The sequence below is a fragment of the Typopeltis vanoorti genome, chromosome 10, assembly GCF_054136105.1.
Source record: "Typopeltis vanoorti isolate ZY-2024b chromosome 10, IOZ_Tvanoo_1.0, whole genome shotgun sequence".
NCBI classification, from domain to species: domain Eukaryota; kingdom Metazoa; phylum Arthropoda; class Arachnida; order Uropygi; family Thelyphonidae; genus Typopeltis; species Typopeltis vanoorti.
This window is the reverse complement of record NC_143558.1, coordinates 134,844,571-134,864,976: the sequence shown is the minus strand read 5'-3', so window position 1 is coordinate 134,864,976 and position 20,406 is coordinate 134,844,571. Positions and strand designations below refer to the sequence as shown.

Here is a 20,406-nt window from a genome sequence, read left to right as displayed (position 1 = left end):
TTGATGCAGAAGAAATATTTCAGCATTTGGTTAGAGGGGATAGAATGAGGGTCATTTCTGGGAATTAAGACTGATGTCAGATTTTTTTGTTGTTGTTGTTGATAATGTTGGTCCTGAAATGAGTCTTTGGACTCCTTCTAGGTTCCTGTATAATAATAATAATGAGCACCTTCCCATATCCAGGCCATTCTTAAGTTTTTCATAAAATGCAAATAGATTACTAAGGCAAAATTAACCCATATGAATTGTACCAACCATCATAATATCCTACATCTGTTAACTCAATCCTATATTTTATTCGTAACCAGTCTCCAGTACCTTAACTACTGATTTACAGACTAGGCTGTAATTGAAAACATCTGTCTTAGTGCTGTTTTTGTGCAATGGTCCTATTTTTCTCCCCTTTGAGACTCTTCCCTTTAAAAACTTCTCATTAAACATCTGGTGTCTGGAGTACAGTCCTTGAGCATTCCCTGAAAGTACATGGTAATGCAGGGAAGACCCCATGTGCCAATTTTTTCATGTAAGAGTTCAGATGCATCATACAACTCTTGTACCCTTAAAAACTCCCTATAAAAAAATTTTAATATAGATATGATATATAATATAAAAACAAGATAAACATTACTTACCTTAATGAGACTTTTGAGTATGTTTTGATTTTGCCAAGCTTTCAATGTTTGGAGTTAAATTAGGTACTGAGAGCAGCGGAGAATTCTTCAAATTTGAATAATTCGTGACCTCATTTTGTTTTTAATCAATTTCATGGCTGAAAATGCTTTCACATCTGTACATTGCTCCAAAATGACAGATATAACTCTGGGCAAACTTTCTTAATTCTGGAAAATGTTCACAGGATAATGATTGCCAGAATTGACAGATCTAATGTTGTTCCAAAATGACAGATATAACTCTGGGCAAACTTTCTTGATTCTGGAAAATGCTCACAGGATAATGATTGCCAGAAATTAATCATGTCGGAAGCATTTGGGAATGAGGGAAGCTCATCATATTTCATGTTCAGTAATGAATTTGTTTTCAAGTCAATAAGTTCCATTTGTATGTATCTTCATAGGTATCTTCATAATTTTTTGTTCACTAAGTGAAAATGGGTTTATAAATGCAAGTATGCAATCCTCTTCTTTAGCAAAATCACAAATGACTTTCATCTGACTCTTGCAATAACATGTTTTTTTGATTTATTTTGTAAAATTGCTATTATCTTCAGCACAATCACTGCTCTTTTGATTGCGGAAACTGACTCAAATCCTCATTTTCTAACTGAGAGGTAAACAGTTTAACTTCATCTTGAACGCATTGATATAATTTACTAAGCTAGGAAATAATTTGTTCTTGTTCTACAGTTACAAATTTAGATCATCGAAATGGCTGGTAGCATCAACTAAAAATGCTACAGAAATCAAACAGCCAGTTATCACATAAAAGGGCTCTTTCCTGAGCTCATTTTTCTCTTCTAGAAAATTATGAACAGTTTTTCAATATCCAAAATCTACTCAGAACCTGTCCTCTAGAAAGCCAGTGCACCTCACAATGAAGAACAAGATTGCTATATTCCAATTCACAATATTCTCTGAATTCTCTTCTGTTTAATCCTCTTGCTCAAATTTTATTCACTCATTTCACAACCAGTAACATAATGTACTGCAAATTTAATGTATTTCCACGCAGTGACTATTGATGTATAATTCAGTGATGTTTTAGTTAAAGGATGACAGAATTAGTTTTCAAGCAAAGTTGTGGTCCCAATGGCTTTACCCATCATTGTCAATGCTTTGTCAGTACTGACACTGATGAGTTTACTAGAATCTACTTATAGATTTTCTAGACGTGATTTCACTTTCTCAAATATGTCTGATCCTCTTGTTTTTCCATGAAGCAATTCAAGACTGATAAGTTCTTCAAAAATGTTAACATTTTCATCAATTCCTCTTACAAAGATTCTTAACTGAGCAAAATCACATATGTCGGCAGATATGTCCTAAGCTAAAGAAAAGAAAATACATGCACTGACTGGTCTTTCAATTTCTCAGATAAATTATGAGAGAGTTCTTCGGTGCATCTTTTAACTGTTTGCTTTGACAGAGGAATTTCATCTACTTTCCTTTTGATATTTTTATCACCAAGACATCTTGCAAATATTTGGAGACAAGGCTTAACGGTTTCTTCTCCATCAGAGAAAGATTTCTGTTTTTTGGCCAATGCTAAAACAATTTAGTAGAATGCTTCTGTCATCTCCAAACTTTCATAACTTCTTATGACAAACATATTTCATCTTCTTTTGATTTCTTCCCTTTTTTCTTAATCACATATCCTCTCCTTAACTCAGACCAAAGCACTAGCTTCAGTTTTCCTTCTATTTCAGTCTGATATTGTGTTTTATAGTGTCTATTAGGATCATGTCTTATGTGAGAAAGTGTTTTCACAAACAATGCACAACGGCTTTCCTTATGGATTCACTTTAAATAAGAACTCATTTTCCTGCTGTTCATTGAATTCATGCTTACTATCACCTTTTGTTTTTCTTTTGCACTGTGATGAGTAATTAGATGGAAAAACAAGACTTAAATTTCAAAAAAAGTACAAAACTGCAAATGTTCACAAAGAGCAAACAAAGCACGACTGTAGCTCACGAGTGTCAGTTATAAACTGACTGACATAAACCTATGATGCAAAGCATGTACAGAAAACAATAAAATTGCTAAAAATAATGACTAAGTTTTAGCTTCTTTTTTTTTTTTTCTACAAATCAGTTTTTGGTTAATACTTTTGCATAAATAAGCTTGCTTTTTTTTATTATCGTAGGGATCCAATGCACCACTTTTGGCTAATACACCATAGGTTGGCCACCCCTGTGGTAATGTATCACCATCCTGTATCATTCAGTCAACCAATTTCCTGTCTGACTAAATCTCTTAATCATCCATTCATCTTTCTTAGCATACCACACAATGATCTCTTAAATACTTTCATGGAGTCCAAGAATATTGTGTTGACTGCCTTACCCAGAATATTCATCACTACATCATAAAATACTAGTATTGCTAAATCAGGATTATTACAAACCCCTGACCATGTTACAGAAAACTGTTATGTCTGTCAGTGACTGTTTCTATATTCTGCTCCTAACCAATTTCTCTGTAAGAAGGGAACAGCCTGTTTAATATTCAGTTTATGATTCGTTACTCAAAGATTCATTCCACTCACTCATAGATATTCTGTTTTTTGCCTCATACATGTTCTGTAGGTACATTTTCATAGATTCTTCTTTCTCTGAGCATGTTAAAAATAAAAAATAAAAAAAAAAAAAAAGGCAGCTGCTGGTCAACGCCTGTACACAGTTCAGCTGCAGGCTTACCAAACTTCTCATTCTCCTCTTTCAGTCTCTCTATTTCTATTCTTTGGAAACAACCTTCATTACACTATTTTGATCAGGGACTGTAGCTTGCAGCTGTTCAGAGAAAACATTTACCGGGTTCATTGTTTCTCTTTATACACTTGTCCACACTCACTGCTGTTGTGTTATGAGTTTGTGACTTTTCATTTGTCTTTGTTAGGGTGATATATACTGAGTTGATATATCCATTTGTTGGTTGAATAATTGAGGACACAGTTAATCAAATGTATATCTACTTTATACAAAATTATATTCTTGATTTCATTCTGTGCCCATGCATGAACTAACGAAAGTTTACATATGAAGGAATTTATGCTAGGTTTGTATATGGAGGCAGATAACTCCACATCAGATTGTCCTGATGTGGAGTTATGTAGAATATTTACCATTCATATAATGTATAGCACACTTCCTGTCAGATATGTGTACTACCTTGCATTATATGAATGGTAAATATTCTATCCAGGCCAGTTTGACCTCTAATAAGAGCTTTTCAGTGCAAGCTGGATCCATGTAGATATTGAGAACATAAGTCAATGGTAGAAGTCATATTTCTATATACAAGTAGGAACATAGTGTATCAGATATTATTATGATAATAATTACTGATAGAAACCAAGTGATATTAAATCCAGCATTATTTGAAAGCCAAATGTAGAATCTATGAAAGTTTCGTAAAAATAAGTTGACCAGAGAACTTACGGGAATATGCCCGCCGGCATTTATGAGTCACACTAGTGTGGACCACTTTAGAAAACATGCATGCTGCCCAGGCATCCATATATTCGTTTTCTAATTTGGTTCATTTTTTTAAAAGTTTCATGGATCAAATTAGAAAGCAGATATATGGACACCTGGGCAGTGTGCTTGTTTTCTAAAGTGGTCCATGCTATGGTGACTCGTAAGTGCTGGCAGGCACATTCCTGTAAGCCAGGGGTTTCCAACCTGGGATACCCCTACCCCCAGGGAGTACAGTGAATAGCAGGTAAATAAGTATATTATGCTATTAATATATTCCAAAAATAGTTATGTTATTAACATTTCCGGACCATTCCATGTTGGTACTGCCTGTCAGCCACACCAGCAACATTTCAGGTCTCTTTTCGGACACAGTGAGGTTGCATAGACTTTTTTCTCACTGCAGGGTCCGATAACTGAAAATGCTCGGTTAAGATTCAAGATAGCTAGTGAAATTGCCAGATCGGCACTCCCTCGAGGCTCGCATCTGCACCTCCTGCACATGCACGTGACGTACTACATGATACACACTCAAACTGCTTCATTTCGACATGCTCACAGTACACACGTTTTAGTGATAAACCTAGGTTAGCTAAATTACTTTTGCCGACTTCACTTTTGCTGACTAAATTTTAATCTAATCGTAAGTAGCTTATAGTTTATTTTTAGACTATTCTAAAAATGAAAGGATAGATCAAGATTTAAATACATTCAAATATTATTTTTAGCTTATTTTTAAAATGAAAGGTTAGATCAGGATTTATATATAAAAAAATATTGTTTTTGCAGACCCAAGGAATGACCACACCAAAGAAACATTGTTACCAAGATTCATATGTGCAATATGGTTTTACTTTTGTGCTTGACAAAGAAGGTGTGCAAAAGCTGCAGTGCTTCATTTGCTCCAAGATATTCAGCAATGGCAGTATGAAGCCATCAAAATTGAGAGAGCATCTTCAGAATGTTCATCCCGAACATTCTAATGAGTCAGAGTCCTCATTTAGAATAAAACGAGCACGATTTGGTAAGAATATCACACTTCATGACCATGGATTTATTACCTCGAAGAAGCCAGCACTGGAGGCCAGTTATTGCGTCGCATTGAGGTTCAGCAAAGAAAAGAAACCACATACAATTGCTGAGACATTAGTGAAGCCATGTGCTATGGACATGGTTGAGTTGATGTGTGGTAAAGAAGCAAAGAGAAAATTGCACAAATACCATTATCAAATAATACAATTTGTCATCGGATTCGAGAAATGTCAGAAGACATACGTGTACAGGTAGTGGAGGAAATCAAGAAAAGTCCGGCAAGAATTAGTTTACAGTTCGATGAATCAACTGATGTCTCTAACTGCGAACAGCTTCTTGTTTTTACTAGATATATACATCAGAATGAAATAAAAGAGGAATTTCTTTTTTGTAAACCCTTGAAAGAAACAACAAAGGCAGTGGACATTATGAATTTGGTGAATGATTTTTTTGATTCAAATGGGAATTAGTAGAATCTATTTGTACTGACGGTTCTCCCGCTATGTTGGGGAAAAATCAGGTTTCACTGCTTTAGGTAAAGAAATCAACCCAAATATTTTTACAAGCCATTGCATCCTTCACCGGTATGCTTTAGCATCTAAAAACACTTCCACATAATTTGAAAGCCGTTTTGGATGTTGTTGTTCAAGTTGTGAATTTTATCAAAGCAAAAGCATTAAATCACCAGGTGTCTTTGTGTGAAGAAGTTGGAGCAGATCATATCGTACTGCTGCTTCATACAGAAGTATGATGGTTATCCAGAGAAAATGTTTTAGGAAGGGTTTTTGAACTTAGAAATTTAATCGAAATTTTTTTTTGTCGAAAAAGAATCTGCTTTTGCTTCAGATTTCAAAGATCCAAACTTTGAGGTTTTTTTGGCTTATCTTTCTGATGTATTTGGAATTCTTAATTCTGTGAACATTTCACTGCAAGGTACAGATGTCATTCTCGTGGAAGCTGAAGAAAAGATACAATCGTTTCAAGAAAAACTGACTGATTGGGGAAGAAGGGTGGAGTTAGGTAACTTTGCCAATTTCAAATCTCTTGATCAAATCACTTCAGATCCGGCATATGAACTAAAACAGGAAGTTTGTGATAGCATTATATTACATTTAAAAGCTATGAAAGAGGCATTTGCAAGAATAATTCCTCCTGACCAAACAAATGAAGTCTGGATACGTAACCCTTTTCATATTGATTTAGAAAAAATCAGTGACAACGACCAGTGAAAGACGAGCTAATTGATTTCCGCAATAACAAGAAACTCGGAATTGAATTCCAATCAATGAAGTTACAAAATTTTTGATGTACACTTGGAGAAGCATATCCCGTTATCACCAAACATGCTTACATGGCTATCATTCCATTTATAACAACTTATCTATGTGAATAATCAGGATTCTCAGTTCTGTTTTCGATCAAGTCTAAAACAAGAAACAAACTGGAGCCTGAACATGATATGCAGGTATCTATTTCAAAAACTACTAAGAATAAAAATGTTGGTGGATGAGAAACAGAATCAAGGGTCTCACTAGTCTATTTTACTGCAGTTTAATAAAGATTTTGCAATTTTATGATAATGTAATTGATTTATTTATCGAATGAAGCTTTTAGGAAAACTTAATTACTGTTTATTTCTTATATTCTTTGAATCTGCATGGTAAACTTGAGAATTTATTTCTTATTATAATGAATAGGGGTACCGGATAATTTACTAAAAGCCAAGGAGATACGGGGGCCAAAAAGGTTGGGAACCCCCTGCTGTAAGCTCTCTGGTCAACTTATTTTTACAAAACTTTCATAGTTTCTAAATTTGGCTTTGAAATAATGCTGGATCTAATATCCACTTGATTTTTATAATTTTCATATCACTGAACCGAAATAAAGAGCTAAAATAAAGAGCCTTTTGGCTCTTTATTTTAGTAAATTACTGATAGATATTGGTGATAGTAAGTTATACTTTATAGTATAAAGTTACTTCACATGCAAACTTCTGTTTGCTTACACTTGTATAAATGATGACTGATTTTCCCTTTTAAGTCGTTTTTCTGACTATAGGTGACTTGTAGGCATTGCCCACAAAGTACTCCTAGTGAGATTTTTTTTTACAGGGTAGTTCGCAATTGCTTTCCCCAACCTCCCAGTTTTATCCAGGCTCAGGACCGGCATATGGCTGGGACGTATTCATGACTGTAATCCATCTGTGTTCACGGGGCTGGTTTGCTTGTTCTAGGGGACAAAAAAACCCAAGTTTCCAGTGAAAAAACTCTCTACCTCCATATGAGACTGGCTAACTCACCTTTCGTCAAAAGAGGCCAGATAAAGGTTCTTCACATCACTGACGGGAATTGAATCCAGGTCTTTCCGACCAAAGGGCTTTGTCTATACGGACTGAGCTATGGAGGCTCTTATAAATTAAAGCAAAGTGTAATTTCTTGTCAAGCATAATTTACTTTCTAACCAAGCAACAAAAACTTGCTGCAAGGTACAATTGCATGGTGATGTATACTAGGAGTTACATGGCATACTAACTCATTGAAGAGTTGCTTAACTGAAGGTTTGGTTATTTCAAGGTTGCATGAAAAAAGGTTGAGAACTAATGCTATAAGGGGGAAAAGGCATTGACTGTTTTTTTTAAAAACAAAACAACAACATGGATGCTTTGTTTGTGTTTATGCCCATACGTTTACACCAGAATTGGGAATGATGCTTTCATTTGTAATCTTGTAGAAAGAAATCTTTTCTTCATCAGGGTTTATGGCATCAAAAATATGGAGATGATTAAAAATCATAAAAAAGGTACAGAACATCATACAGGTATTGCTTATTAGGAACACATTGAAAAATGTAAAGAAAAGTGCTAAGGTTATTAACGGTTCAACTGCCATTCTGGTTTACTGTGTTGATAACGTCTTTGCTGTTCAACCAACAGGCTGTGGATTCAAATCCCACTGTGGATTGATGTTGATAAAAAAATCTTTGTGGTAGACTATTTTTTGTTTATTGGCCACCATCTGTTTATTGAGGATGCGAAGTGACTTGATTAAATAAAATAATAATAATGAAAAAAAAAATTGTGTGTTCTCTGGCGCAGACTCACCGATGATACTAAATATATGTTAAGTTTACATTGAAAAAAAAAATGATAAAAATTTTTTGTAAACAGTTTAAATCACGAAATTCATTCAAATGTTTATGCTTTTTCAGTTTCAGGTGGTATATATTTCTGTTTCTGTTTATTATCTATTTCTGTTTATTAAAGTTGTAAATTACATTGGTAATCATGTACTTATTTAATTATTATTTCACAGATGGACAGCAAGAACATCCTGATTCGTGGTCCTCTGCTCCTAATCTCCATTCATCGTCATATGCATCATCTGTGATGGGCAGTTCTGCCTCTTACCCAGTACAGAGTACTTCTATTTTCTCTACTGTGAATAATTCATCTGAGCCTCTGGTACATAAAGATTCTCTTACATTCATTGTTAAAATGGTGGTGCATTGGAAGAAGGTTGTTCCATAACAAGATAAGATATAATTTGGATAGTAATATTAATTATTGATAGAGTGCAATTGGTTAGGTTTATTTATAGTAATTTAAATTAAGTATACGGTGTTCGAGTTGATTTATACTTCTGCAAGCTTAGTTTTTATTATTATAGTACAGTTAATTGCAGTAAAATGTATCAGAGCATTGGTGGCCAAGATGCCACTGTTCAGGGAATTCAGTATGAGGGACTTTGTGAAGTACAGTGATTCCCTATCAAAAGTGAAAGGTATGATGATACCATTCACTCTTGATGGGGAATACATTGGTGATAAGCAAAAATTGTGAGTTTTCAGAAGTATCATCACAGGTGAGTATCAGAAGTGATCTTGTCAAAAGCAACACAGTAATGTGGTGAATGTTTGTTAACCAGACATAAAAATGAGTGTCATAGAAAATGAAGAGAAGAATACAGAACTGATTGAAAATACATGATGAAAGTGTGATTTCTGAGAAACATTACATGTAAGAACTAGTGAATGATAAGCAAAAGAGAGGAGATCTTAACAAATAACATATTTATGCAGTCTTTCATTGGACAAAGTGGGAACCAGTGACTAGAGGCTAAGTCTAACAGTCACTGTAGTAGAGAAGTGTGAGAGAGAGAGGCAAGAAGGAAGAGTAAGAAAAGCATTAAAAAAACAAAAATGAGAGTAAGGTGACAAACCATGCATTGCACTGATGATTTAGGCTTCAAGATCTTTCATTCTGTTATCTTAAATGGTGATCTTCTTAAGGTTAGTAGATTATTATTATTTCATAAACACAAGTGGTACAGCAGTAAGCAATTGGTACAGCATTATTTACAACAAATAAGGATACATTACAAATGAAAATTATACAAGGAATAATAATTAAAATATGAAGGAAAAAGAAACTATACATAAGTTATATACAATAAATATGGTCAGATCTTCCTCCAGAATCTTGCGCAATCAACTGGTCTATCTGTGCAGAATATAAGGTCTTCTTTTGTACAAAGTGATTGAAGAAGAGGACAAGAAAGAAGATATTCAATGGACTGGGTTGTCCCACACTCACAATTATCTGGTCACAGTGAGGTCCATTTGATGAGTTTTTTTGCAGTGTCCGGTTGTTTGTAGTCTCTTAAGGCTTTTCCAAATATTTCATTCCAAGTGGGCACCTTATGGAAGATGTTTAGCTGTTGGAATACTAATATTATTCTCCAGGTATAGTGCAATCCATTGTTGAAGTCTTGTCTCTGGAGGGATTTTAGGTGGTTCAGTGGTTGCAATAGTGGATGGCACTCATCATTCATTTATCTGCTTTTGTCAGCTGAGAATGCAAATCTTTGAATTGGAGGGGGGGCAATACCAGCCAAAGTATATAAGTGACAGCTTTCATTCAATGCTGGGTCAAGTATGGCAGGATTCAGTATTGCAGGATCTGGACCATATAGAGCAGGCATATTTAGCAGAAAATAGCAGAGGGCCAAGGCAGAAGATCACAGTATTCTAGGGTCTGCACCCCATTTTGAGGAAGTAAGCTTTCTTAGTATATTGTTTCTTGCATTAACTTTTGCCTTTTTTTTTTTTCTATGTGTGTTTTATATGAAAGAGTGTGATCGATAGTTACACCGAGGTAGATTGGATTCCAGGAATGTTCTATATTAGAGCCTTCCTGAGAAATCTGTAGCTTCCTGTTGGCTTCCTTGTTAAGGTGGAAAATGCCAGTCTGGGTTTTCAAGAGGTTTGGTTTTAATTGATTACTGCTATAACATGTGGTTAGATTATTTAAGGTAAATCATAGAGTAGTTTCATCATCATCATCATCAGATTCCTGCCATGTACCCTCAAGGGGTGTACAGGATATGATAGTACTACATGAAAAAAATTACATCATTACTAATTCCTATCTACAATTTTCCCACAAATCAGTCTGTTACTTGTCAAGTCTCCAACATTATCAGATATTATATTTCTATCGTCTAAGGCACTTTGTACTGCATCAATCCACCTGTATCTTGGTCTTCCTCTGGGTCGTTTTCCTGCCAACCTGGCAGAGAACACTTGTTTTGCTAATCTTTCCTCTCCCATTCTGTTTAAGTGACCATACCACCTGAGATTAGCTCTACTAACACATTCCTGGATGCTGACAATATCAAGTTCTTTCCTAATATCCTCGTTTTTTAATATGATATTGCCATTGATGCCATCTGTTCACACCTATAATCTTTCTCAGGACTCTCACATCTGCGGTCTCTAGTCTTTTTTCAAGTGTTTTACTTCTGACCCAGTTCTCAGATCCATAAGTTAAAACTGGTTTGAACACTGTCTTGTATACAGTTAATTTAGTGTTCCAACTAATTTCTCTCTTATTCCATATGAATTTATTCAATTGACTTCCCACCATACCAGTTTTGCTGATTCTTTTGTCTATTTCTATATTTAATTTACCATCTTCAGTAAAAATTGTGCCTGAGTAGCTGAAATGTTTTACTTGTTCCACAGGTTCTCCATTCACAACACAGTTGACATTTTCAATGATTCTGCCTATTTTCATTGTCTTTGTCTTTTTATTGCTGACCTTCATACCATATCTATTACAACAGCTATTCAATTTAGTCAGAGAATCTTGCAAATTTGTAGCGGATTTATTTAGAAGTATGACATCATCCGCATAAAGCAAAGAGCTGACATTAACATCTCCAATTTTGATATCATGTTTAATACCACTTTCTTTCATAATGTGATCCATATAGATAATGAATAACAGAGGGGATAATGTATATCCTTGTCTCAGATTTAACATTAAACCATCTTCCTGTACTTCCTTCAATTCTAACTGCTGACGTATAACTTAAAGACCAAGTATTGCTTGATATAATGCCCCATTGACACCATATAACTGTAGCATATTGAATAGCTTCTCTCTTGGCACCTTGTCATATGCCTTTTCCAAATCGACAAAACTTAAATACAGATCTTTGTTATATTCCCATGCTTTCTCGACTATTTGTCATAAAGTGAAGATCTGATCCTGACAGCCTCTATTTGGCTGGATCCAGCTTGTTCTTCACCAAGCTTTTCTTCCACAATTCTTCTCAACCATTTCTCAAGTATACTTGCATAGGTCTTGCCAGGAACACTCAGTAGGAAAATACTTCTGTAATTCTCACATTCAGTTTTATTTCCCTTTGTATATATAGGTACTATGAGAGCTCTACTCCAATCATCGGGAATTTGTCCCTCTGTCCAGGCTTTCTGAACTATGCAGTGCAGCCACTGTAAGATTCTTATACCACCATACTTCAGCATTTCTGGTTGAATATCATCTATTCCTGCTGCCTTTCCACATTTCAAGCCTTTGATGGCTTCAAGTGTGGATATGTATTCCTGACTGCATGCCTGGTCAATGTTTTTTTACCACTGTGCTATCATCACTGCTTGTTTCATTTAGCAGTTTTTCAAAGTAATTACTCCATACTTCAAGGATATCTTTTTCTCCTGTTTTCATATTTCTTATCATATCACCTTTATCATCTCTAACTCCTTTTACAGCAGTCTTTCCTCCATTCCTAAGCTTCTTCAACAACCTCCAGAATATTTTGCCACCTTCTTGATATTTATTTTCTATATTCTTGCCAAAGTCCTCCCATGACTTTTGTTTAGCTAATTTTACACAGTGTTTAGCATTCTTGCATATGTCTCTATATTCTCTAAGAGCACAAGCTTACTTATTTGACAGGAGCTTTTGATATGCTCTCTTCTTTTCCTTCACTGACTCTTTAACTTCCTGTGTCCACCAGGGATTTTTTTTTATCCTTGCGGACAACCTCACCATATGCCTATCTGGTAGAATCAATCGCTGTTTTCTTCAGAGTTTGCCACTTAATCTCGAAGTTTGATTCCTGTTCTCAAACTCTTTCATTTTTTCTTCAATAATGCTTATTTTAGTCTACAGTTCACATCTGAGAGCTGCTCAACTTTTATTCGCTTTAAAACTTTCTTACATGTTATTCTTTTCAATATGAAATTCAATTTTATCCTGTTCAAGACTAAATAGTGATCACTTCCAATTTCAAATCCTCTGTACACTCTGGTGTCCTGCACCAGGGAGAAAACATCACTATCAACAATAACATAGTCAATGATACTTTTCTTATTCCTTGCCTCTTCTCTCCATGTGAATTTGTGCACATTTTTATGTTGGAACATGGTGTTAGTAATAACCAGTTCATGTCCTGAGCAGAAATTCAACTTTTAGAAATGCCATTATTATTAGCTTTGCTCTTTTCTCCAAATTTTTCCAAAATATTTTTTTCAATGAACTGGAAATTTTTTTGATTGAGTAGCTGTGGCAAGGTCATCAGTTTAGATAAAATTTCTAGTTCCTGGGAAGATGGGGAATCATTGACATAGATGTTAAAAAGTATTGGTGATAACTTCCCTGTGGGAGGCTTCTTTTTTTTAGGGAATGCCAACATCCCCCAGGTCCACTAATAAGTGTCTGTTTTCCCAAGAGTGATTGGATCAGGAGGACAAGGCAATAGTCTCTAGTTATTCTGTATATTTTATTTCTGAGTGTGAGACGGTTTATGGTATCATATGCTGCAGTTAGGTCTGCAAAGACTGCTCCAGTGGCTAGTTTTTGCTCTTAACTCTTTTCTATATGTTGCGTGAGGTACAGAATTTATGATGTACAGAATTTACCTGGTCTAAAACTAGCCTGCTCAGCAATAAGATTTGGGGTTGTAGCCTATTCAAATTTGATTGTTCATAGAGTTTAAAGAGGTTGCTGAGTAGTGATATAGGCAGTGGCGGCTGGTGACAATAGAAACAGGTTCAGCCAGGGGCCAAAAACAACTTAATTTTTTTTATATTTATATAGTGGTTCTATTATTGATTTATAGTTATTATTTCTATTACAGTAATGTTTAGTCAGACTCTACGGATGCATTGAGCTATTAATTTTTTTTTTGAATTGAAAAAACGAGAAACGTTTTTCCAATAAACTATCGATTTTGTTCATATTTAAAATATATTGTTTATGGACGTAATAAAATTTAAACTTTAAAATAAATTATAACAAAAAACGACAACAATAAGTAAACACACTAAAAACAATACGACAGAACAATGAGAATAAGACAATGAAAGAATTGCACACTATTTACGTACAAATGCAGTCATTGGGCCAGACTAAACAGGCCCCAAGATAAGCGTTGTGCCTGGTAAACAAACATGATCGCTACTGCACATACCTCATACATGCCGTGTTCTACACATATAAAATAGGGCCAGCCGTGGCTGGCCCTAGAGACCTTACTAAGTCGCATTATAAAATATTGCCACAAAACTCTACAGTAATTTTTTAATTAAACAATAAAACAGGATCAACAACGAGAATAAATAATAAGACAACGAAAGAATTGCGTGCTATTTATGTACAAACGCAGTGATTGGGCCAGACTAAACGGGGCCCCAAAATAAGTGTTGTGCCTAGTAAACAAACACAATTGCTTGTGCACATGGTTCACAATCAAAGAATGGCACGCTATGTACGTACATGCAACACAGTGACGGGCCAGACTAAACTAGTCCCAAGACAAGCGTTGCGCCCGGTAAACAAATACGATCATACATGCCCTGTGTTCCACATGTATAAAATAGGGCCAACCGTAGCTGTCTCCAGAGACCGTACTAAGTCTCATTATACAATATTGCCACAAAATACTACAGTATTTTTTTTTATTAATCAGTAAAACGTGTCGGAAATAGACAAAAAAAAAATAATAATTACAAGAAATATATATTTTTTAAAACTACAATTATTGGGCTACTTATGCAAATAGAGGTGTGGCCTGGCCCCTATAGACGAGCCATCCCTGGATATAGGTCTAATTTTTTGCTTCAGTTGGAGTTTTCCCTTGTTTCAGAAAGGCCACCACTTTAGCATGCCTCCAGATAGTGGGGGGGGGGGTGGGGGGGGGGGGGGGTGGGGGGGGGGGGGGGTGGGGGGGGGGGGGGGTGGGGGGGGGGGGGGGTGGGGGGGGGGGGGGGTGGGGGGGGGGGGGGGTGGGGGGGGGGGGGGGTGGGGGGGGGGGGGGGTGGGGGGGGGGGGGGGTGGGGGGGGGGGGGGGTGGGGGGGGGGGGGGGTGGGGGGGGGGGGGGGTGGGGGGGGGGGGGGGTGGGGGGGGGGGGGGGTGGGGGGGGGGGGGGGTGGGGGGGGGGGGGGGTGGGGGGGGGGGGGGGTGGGGGGGGGGGGGGGTGGGGGGGGGGGGGGGTGGGGGGGGGGGGGGGTGGGGGGGGGGGGGGGTGGGGGGGGGGGGGGGTGGGGGGGGGGGGGGGTGGGGGGGGGGGGGGGTGGGGGGGGGGGGGGGTGGGGGGGGGGGGGGGTGGGGGGGGGGGGGGGTGGGGGGGGGGGGGGGTGGGGGGGGGGGGGGGTGGGGGGGGGGGGGGGTGGGGGGGATGGGTACTGTGAGGTACAATCATCTGGAATTCATCTGTCTGTCCAGGCTTTCTAAACTATGCAGTGCAGCCACTGTATGACTTTTATACCTCCATACTTAAGCATTTCTGGTCAAATATCATCTACTCCAGATGCCATTCCACATTTCAGGCTTTTGATCACTTTTTCTACTTCATGTATGGATATGTATTCCTAATTACATGCCTGTTGAGTGTTTTTTACCACTGTGCAGTCACTGATTGTTTCATTTAGTAATTTTTCAAAGTAATTATTCCATACATCAAGAATATCTTTTCTCCAGTTTTCATTTTACCTTTATCATCTCTAATTCCTTTTGCAGTACTGTTTCTTCCATTTCTGAGCTTTTTCAACAGCCTCCAGAATATTTTGCCACTTTCCTGATATTTATATTCTATGTTCTTACCAATGTCTTCTCATGACTTATTTAGCTAATTTTACACAATGTTTAGCTTTCTTACATTTGTCTTTGTATTCTCTAAGAGCACAAGCTGATTTATTTGCCAGGAACTTTTGATGTGCCTTCTTCTTTTCCTTCACTGTCTCTGTAATTTCCTGTGTCCACCATGGATTTCTGATTTTTCTATCTTTGCAGACAACCTCATCACATGCCTCTGGCTGAATCAATCAATGTTTTCTTCAGGATTTGCCACTGAATCTCCAATGTTTGGTTCCTGTTCTCAATCTCCTTCATTTTTTCTTGAATAATGTTTATGTATTTTAGTCTACAGTTCACATCTGAGAGCTTCTCAACTTATGCACTTTCTTACGTGTTCTTTTTTTCGATATGAAATTCAGTTTTATCCTGCTCAAGATTAAATGGCAGTCACTTCTTCCAATTTCAAATACCCTGTACACTCTAGTGTCCTGCACCAGAGAGAAAACATCACTATCAACAATAACATAGTCAATGACACACTAAATTATCAAAAAAAAAAAACTATTCTAAAATTCAAACAGTTCTGCCAATTATTATACAAAATGCTACTTACTTTTTCCAGAGCTGTTTCCTAACACAATGCACATTGTGGCTATTTGGTAAGTAAAAAAATTATAATCATTTTATTACTTCAAATATTTCAATCAGAAACTAACTGGTCATCAGTGCATCAGCATAATCACAAGGTGAAGCTAGAACAGAAAATGTTAATCCTATTTATAGAACTGAGCCACATGCCAGATGCCACCTAGTGGGTTGTTATAATAAAATAAGATTACAATTAAAGCCTAAATTTAAAATTATGTGATTTGAAATAAATTTTAATTTAATTAGATATTAAAATGACATCATTATATTAAATTTTAAAAAAATTAGGATGCATTATTGCTTGCCTATGAGGATGAAACGCTCCCAAATCTTGGTAATAGAGATAGTCATTCTGATTTAAATTTTGGTGGTGTAGAAGTGCCTCACCATTATCTTTAAATAACTGTTCAAACCTAAACCTGTATCGATATAATAGGCAATTATTAGACCATACAATATTTTAGTCAGGGTCCACTCCATGCTGAGCAAGGCCAGGTTTTTCAGCTTTATTGTTGTTAATATAAGATTGGTGTTCTTGTAGTTGTTTCAACAGAGCATGCGGTTTGTCCAAAGTACAAGTGTAGGTACTCACACTGGACTTGGTAAAGAGAAAAACTATTCAAATTGCTACAATTGTAAGTCAGCAATTAGAATAAAGGAGATGTGCAAGTATGCAGATGATGATAAAACAGTCCTAAATAAGGAGAAAGCTATTCATGTCTTTATTACAGAAATGTTGTTGAACCCAGAGAATAACTGAGACATTTCAACTATTTTGGCAGAATTCTTAGTGGGAAAAGCAAAATTTATTTCCATTCTCCACTATCAACTTTTATTTTTAATTGAACTATAAAAACTTAAAATTGTTTTTTATGTAGGAAGTTTTTTCGCATGGTTACAGAGTACATTTGACAAAAAGTTTATATTCTTGTTTAATCTTTTTTCCAAGTGTAAGCAAGCAAAGTTTGTGTGAAGAATGCACCTGCTTTACAAATATAATTTAAAAGTGGTTTGATCACAGAACACACTCTTGTAACTTTTTATGTGGCTCCCACCCATTAAAGGGTTATTTGCAAACCCATAGTGCATTTGTGCTGTGGGTAGGCTACATTCTTTTTTTCTATTTTAATCAATTTTATTTTTTCGTGCAATTTCTCTCCTGTTCTATATTATGGATCTGAGACGGTTCGATTAGAAATAAAGTTGACCAAAGACTAGAGGCTGCAGATATGAAAGTGCCTAGAAAAATTAGAGTAAATGGGGGACACCAACCACAGAATCATATCGAAAACAAAAGTTTTGGAAAGGAACTTGATGCTAGCGATTCAAGAATGCATGAGTAAATCTTGCAGAATGAAACTTGTTTACTTACTTGCTTTATATTGGTGTAGTTATTTCTACTTACGTGGCCAGTGAGCTGCACTTAAATAAATACGTGAATTCCTGATATATACTCTCAAGAGATGTATAGGATACTGTGATGGTATTGCATGTAGTCTTCATTATCAGTAACTTCCTATCAACAGTTTTCCTTCAAATTAGTATGTTATCTGCCAGGATTCCAGTATTGTCAGATCTTATAGTTTGATCTTCTAAGCCTAACTGTGTCAATCCACCTACATCTTGGTCTTTGTCTTTTTCCTACCATTTTGACATCAAACACCTGAGATTAGCTCTGCTCACACCTTCTGGAATGCTATTGTCAAGTTCCTTAATATTTTTATTTTTAATATGATTCTAATATTGGTGGTCCCCGGTCTTTGATCAACTATTTTTTTTTCTAACTCATATCCATAAGTTAAAACTGGCTTGAGCATCACCTTGCATCTATACTACTAGTTTAGTGGTCTGACTAATTTCTATTTTTATTCCTTATAAATTTATTCAGTTGACTCACAACTATACTAGGTTTTGCTAATTCTGTGTATTTCCCTATTTAATTTGCAATCTTCACTAAGAATTGTGCCTAAATAACTGAAATGTCTTGTTCTGTAAATTCTCTTGAGAATGTAGTTGAAGTTTTCCATGTTCCTTTCTGTTTTTAGTTTTGCCTTCTTATTATTGATTTTTATGCCATATTTGCTACAGCAGTTATTCAGTTCAGTTAAAGAATTTTGCATACGTATACTGATAATTTAAAAGTAAGTTATTTATAAAATTATCTGCATAAAGTAAAGAATGTTTTCATTTTTGTTGTCATGTTTAATGCACATTTCCTTCATAATGTCATCCATATAAATGATAAATAATAGTGTGTAACCCTTGTCTCATGCCTAATTTTACATCAAACCACTTTCCTATAACCCATGCAGTTCTAACTGCTGACTTACAATTCAGATAGACTATGGATTGCTCAATATAATGTTCTATTCAGGCCATATAATTATAACATTTTGAACAGCTTTTCTCCATGATTTATCTGACCCTGTCTACCCTTGTTTGGCTTGAGCCCAACTTGTTCTTTACCAAGTTTCTCTTTGACAGTTTTTTTTTTAGTCTCTTATTAAGAATGCTTGCATAAATGTAAATATAAGAAAATATTGGTGGTTAATATATTAGTTACATTGAGATGTCCACATGTAACCTGCAAATACCTTCAGATACTTCAAAGTTCTTTTTATTAGCCAGCATTACTAGCTTCTTTGAACCAGTTTCTAGCATTGATTTATTGCATATGTTGGTAGTTAGAGAAGGGGACTACTTGAGACATCAAAATGATCACAGAAGTTCATAATAACTATTCTTTCAAGAGCTGAATACAACTGCTTACTATAAAATAGCAGAGACTAAATTATGAAACCAATAGCAGTTTCATTTTAACCATATCTTTATCACAGGAGTGCCATGTTGGACTTACTGACTGGGAGTGTTTGGTAAATATCTTACACAAATCAATGTTGTTTACACCGCATGTTAGAAACACAACACTGTGTGCATGAATTAAATTGCATATTCTCCTTGCTTGGTTCTAAAAGTTCTATTATTTCATTGTAAAAAGTAAACACACAGTTTAGGAAAGAGCTTCCATATTTCCAGTGAACATGTTTGCTGCCCATCGCATGACATCTCTTAGTACATCTTTGAAATGGTGCATGTGTTTCATTGACATGCTTATTTTAAAGAATAACTTACAACAATTATTTTGTAGTGATTACAACAATTTGGTGCATGTAGTAGTATCCTATGTTGGACAGACTAGTCTATTTGAAGAAATATGCCTCAGAGAACATATCGAAGATGTGGAGAAGAAACAAGCTAATAAGTTAGGGACTGGCATTTCACATCACCAAAGAAGAGCATCAAGTACTTTGGCCACTTACAAAAATGCTATACATAGAATTCAACAACTATGTTTGCAGATTTAAAGAGACTAGCAAAATAATATGTCTAACTCAGTATAATGAAAACCATGGTTTCGTGACCAACTTTGGTCAGCATATATCAAAGACCTACATATTAATGAATTAGGCTATTGGATAAGTTACACAACATATTATAACATTGAGCCACACATCTGACATCTCAATGCTATATTAAACATTTGGTTTATGCTTATTCAATGTATGACAGTTATTAATTTAGAACTCTCTGTTAATGTCTTCCTTTCTCTTTGTATTTAATCTGAAAATGTACGAAACTAGTAATTAAGTATTTTCTTTCTAATAAATTGTATGTAGTTTATATATATATATATTCATTTTTTATATAAACTGACTAAAAATCCGAGAATTATAACAAATTGAGATTTATTGGATACGCAACATGTTTTGTCGGGATTGACTTCATCAGGTGTTAAGAACATAGAAAGCTATTAAAAGACACTGAAAAAAACAATATTTTATATACTCCTTGAGACATGAGCCTGTTCTCTTCTTGGATGAGCCAAATGAACTTCTTACAGAAATAAACCATCTCAAAACTTCTTTCAAATTTAATGGATATTCCAAGAGAATCATTGAAAGATTCCTTCTTAATCCTCCTAGACATTGCTCAGAAGAAACAAATAGATTCAAAGGCAATATATCTATTCCTTACATAGGTACTGTTTCACATAAATTAGCAAAAGTTCTAAGAAAATACAATATCAGAACCTTATTCACTCCACTTCCTAAAATCCGTTTCTTAATAAGCCACCCAAAACCTTGTCATCATCATCATCTAAAATACCTTGGTATATATCAAATATTGTGTGAT

General features: G+C 35.8%; 1 protein-coding gene across 1 annotated transcript in view; it reads left to right on the top strand.

The window, feature by feature from the left end:
- LOC150102819 (transcription factor 12-like) overlaps positions 1-20,406 on the top strand; it is a 269,580-nt gene that overhangs the window by 79,656 nt on the left and 169,518 nt on the right. The window contains exon 3 of the mRNA XM_090399401.1: positions 8,497-8,645. Coding sequence (XP_090255527.1) covers positions 8,497-8,645 — 149 coding nt within the window. The remainder of the gene's footprint in view (positions 1-8,496; positions 8,646-20,406) is intronic.